This window comes from Lathamus discolor, chromosome 3, assembly GCF_037157495.1.
Source record: "Lathamus discolor isolate bLatDis1 chromosome 3, bLatDis1.hap1, whole genome shotgun sequence".
In the NCBI taxonomy this organism is placed as follows: domain Eukaryota; kingdom Metazoa; phylum Chordata; class Aves; order Psittaciformes; family Psittacidae; genus Lathamus; species Lathamus discolor.
Window position 1 is genome coordinate 10,362,417 of NC_088886.1, and position 2,559 is coordinate 10,364,975.

General features: G+C 63.6%; 1 protein-coding gene across 1 annotated transcript; it reads right to left on the minus strand.

The window, feature by feature from the left end:
* Nucleotides 1–549: 549 nt before the first annotated feature.
* On the minus strand, nucleotides 550–2,318 carry FOXD2 (forkhead box D2). Its single transcript, XM_065672555.1, is given in 3 exon segments — nucleotides 550–1,386; nucleotides 1,388–1,431; nucleotides 1,434–2,318. Coding segments are annotated over 3 exon segments (1,350 nt in total). The 5' UTR covers nucleotides 2,239–2,318; the 3' UTR covers nucleotides 550–885.
* Nucleotides 2,319–2,559: the final 241 nt, after the last annotated feature.

The window sequence follows — 2,559 nt, forward strand, 5'->3', positions numbered from 1 at the left end:
GTGGGAAAACGGGGGTCAAAAAAAAAAGAATAGGATGGGAACTCATCAAACGGATCGGATTTTCTTTAAAACGTGCATTTGAATGTCTCATTGGAAAAAGAAAATAATAAAAAAAAGAAACAAAAAAAAAAAAAGGAAACAAAAATAAACCGCAGTCCTGAGTTTCACCGACTTTTCTTCTTAAAAATAAAGAAACCCTAAACAGTGCCTTTTCAAACCAAACCCGAAGCTTCAAAGAAACTAAAAATAAGATCGAACCATTAAAACATTTTCTTTGAGAGCAGGGGAGACACGGAAACACATGGCAAAAACCGCCCGGGAGAGAGACTTGCAGGGACGAAAACGGGCTCGCTGCGACCGGGAGCGTCTGCAACTCCCCGGGGCGCTTTCCCAGGCGATTTAGGGGACCCCGCGGAAAACCCGCACCTCTCAAAGGAAACATTTCCGACCCTAAGACCGTTTCTTTCTTAAAATCCCCCCCCCCCTTTCACCCCCCCGCAAGACGTTGCGTGTTCAACCAGTCCAGGTCCCAGCTTAGGTTACGGCCACTTTATAAATACGCTTTGGCGCTTGCGGGACCAAACCGTGTTGTTCTTTCCCCTCTCTCTCCCTCCCGAGTTATTTAATGATATTTTTTTTTTTCCCCCGAGCAAATAGACACAAACAGATTTGGATGCCGCCGAGCCTGGAAATAAAGTAAAAATTAAAAATAAAAATTAAAATTAAAAAAAAAATATTTCCTACCTTTAAAACACAACAGGAGGAGATGGGGGAGAAGGGGAGAGGGAAAGGGAGCCAGTTTCGGAGGAGGGGGGAGAGCTGGGAAGGGGCCTTTTGCTTCGCGACTCTCGCCCCCTCCCCGGTCCCCCCCGTCCCCAGCACACTTTAAAAATGACAGCTGCTCAGGGTTGTGATTTTACTGGAGAAGTTCTGGGCCGGCTGCAGGAGCGGCTCGTGTGCCAGGCTGACCTGGGGCTGTGCCGGGGCCAAGGCGGGGCTGAGCACGGCCAGGACCTGCGCCGGGGGGCCCGCCTGGCCGGCCGGGTAGGGCGCGGCGGGCGCGGCGCTGGGGTTGGTGCTGGGCGGCGGGGGCACGGCCCCCCCGATGATGTTGTCTATGGAAAAAGAGGGCCGGGACGGGTGGTTGGTGCCGGTGCCGCCGCCGCTGCCACCGCCACCGGCGGGCGTGGGGTCCGGCTTCAGGGTCTGGAGGAGGGCAGCGGGCAGGGCGGTGGGGCTCAGCTGGGGGTGGTAGAAGGACTTCCTGCAGTTCAGCTCGCCGCCCAGGAAGGAGGGCAGCCCCGAGGCGGCGGAGAAGACGGAGGCGGCGGCGGGAGGTGGCGGAGCCGGTAACGGGCAGTGCGGCGCCGGGAAGGGGAAGGCGCCCGCGGTGCCCCCGGCTCCGCCGCCGGGGTGGTGGTGGTGGTGGTGGGGATAACCCTGGAGCTGCAGGCCGTAGTTGTAGCCGTAGGGTCCGTAGGCGAAGCTGGGCAGGAAGGCGGCAGGGTCGGCGGCCCCGGCCCGCAGCAGCAGCTCGGGGTGCGGCGGGTGCAGCTGCTGCTGCCGCTTGAAGCGCTTCCTCCGGCGCAGGAAGCTCCCGTTGTCGAACATGTCGGCGGACTCAGGGTCCAGCGTCCAGTAGTTGCCCTTGCCCGGGTTGCCGGGCTCCCGGGGGATCTTGACGAAGCAGTCGTTGAGGGAGAGGTTGTGGCGGATGCTGTTCTGCCAGGCGGGGAACTTCTCCCGGTAGTAGGGGAAGCGCCCGCTGATGAACTCGCAGATCTCGCTCAGCGTCAGCCGCTTCTTGGGGCTCTGCAGGATGGCCATGGTGATGAGGGCGATGTACGAGTAGGGCGGCTTCACCAGCGGGTTCTTTCCCCCCGCTCCTCCTCCGCCGCCGCCGCCGCCGCCCGCGGGCGCCTTCTCCCCGGGCGCGGCGCCGCGGGCACACGCCGGCTCCGAGCCGCCGGCGGGGGAAAGTCGCTCCGGGGACCCCCCCATGCGCGCCTTGGCGGCCCCGCTCCGCGGCAGGGCGAGCCCCAGCGGATCGCCGCCGTCCTCCTCGTCCTCGTCCTCCTCCTCGTCCTCCTCCTCCTCGTCCTCGCTGTACTTGCCCCCATCCTGGGGCGGGCCCACCACGTCGATATCCGCGTCCTCCACCTCGGAGAGCGGCTCTTCCTCCGGGGAGCGCTCGGACATGATCCCGCAGCCGCCGCCGCCGCTGCTGCCCAAAGTCATTGTTGTGCGGCCGGGGCGGCCGGGGCCGGGCTCCCCCCCCCACCTAGCGGCGGCTCCCGGGATGGGCCCGGGGCCGTGCCGGAGGGCTGCGGCCGCCGCTGGGACTCCGCGCCCCGGCGCCGCCGCTCCGCGCCCCGCTCGCCGCGCCGCTGCTGGCGGGGCCGCGGCCGGGCTGCGGGGTGGTGGCTATGGAGGGAGGGGCAGCGAAGGGGCGCGGGGCGGGGGGGAGGGACGGGGCGCCCGGAGGCTGGGCAGGGAGCTTGGAAGCAGCGGTAATAAATAACAGTAATAATGATAATAAAAGGAGAGAAAAAGGGGGGA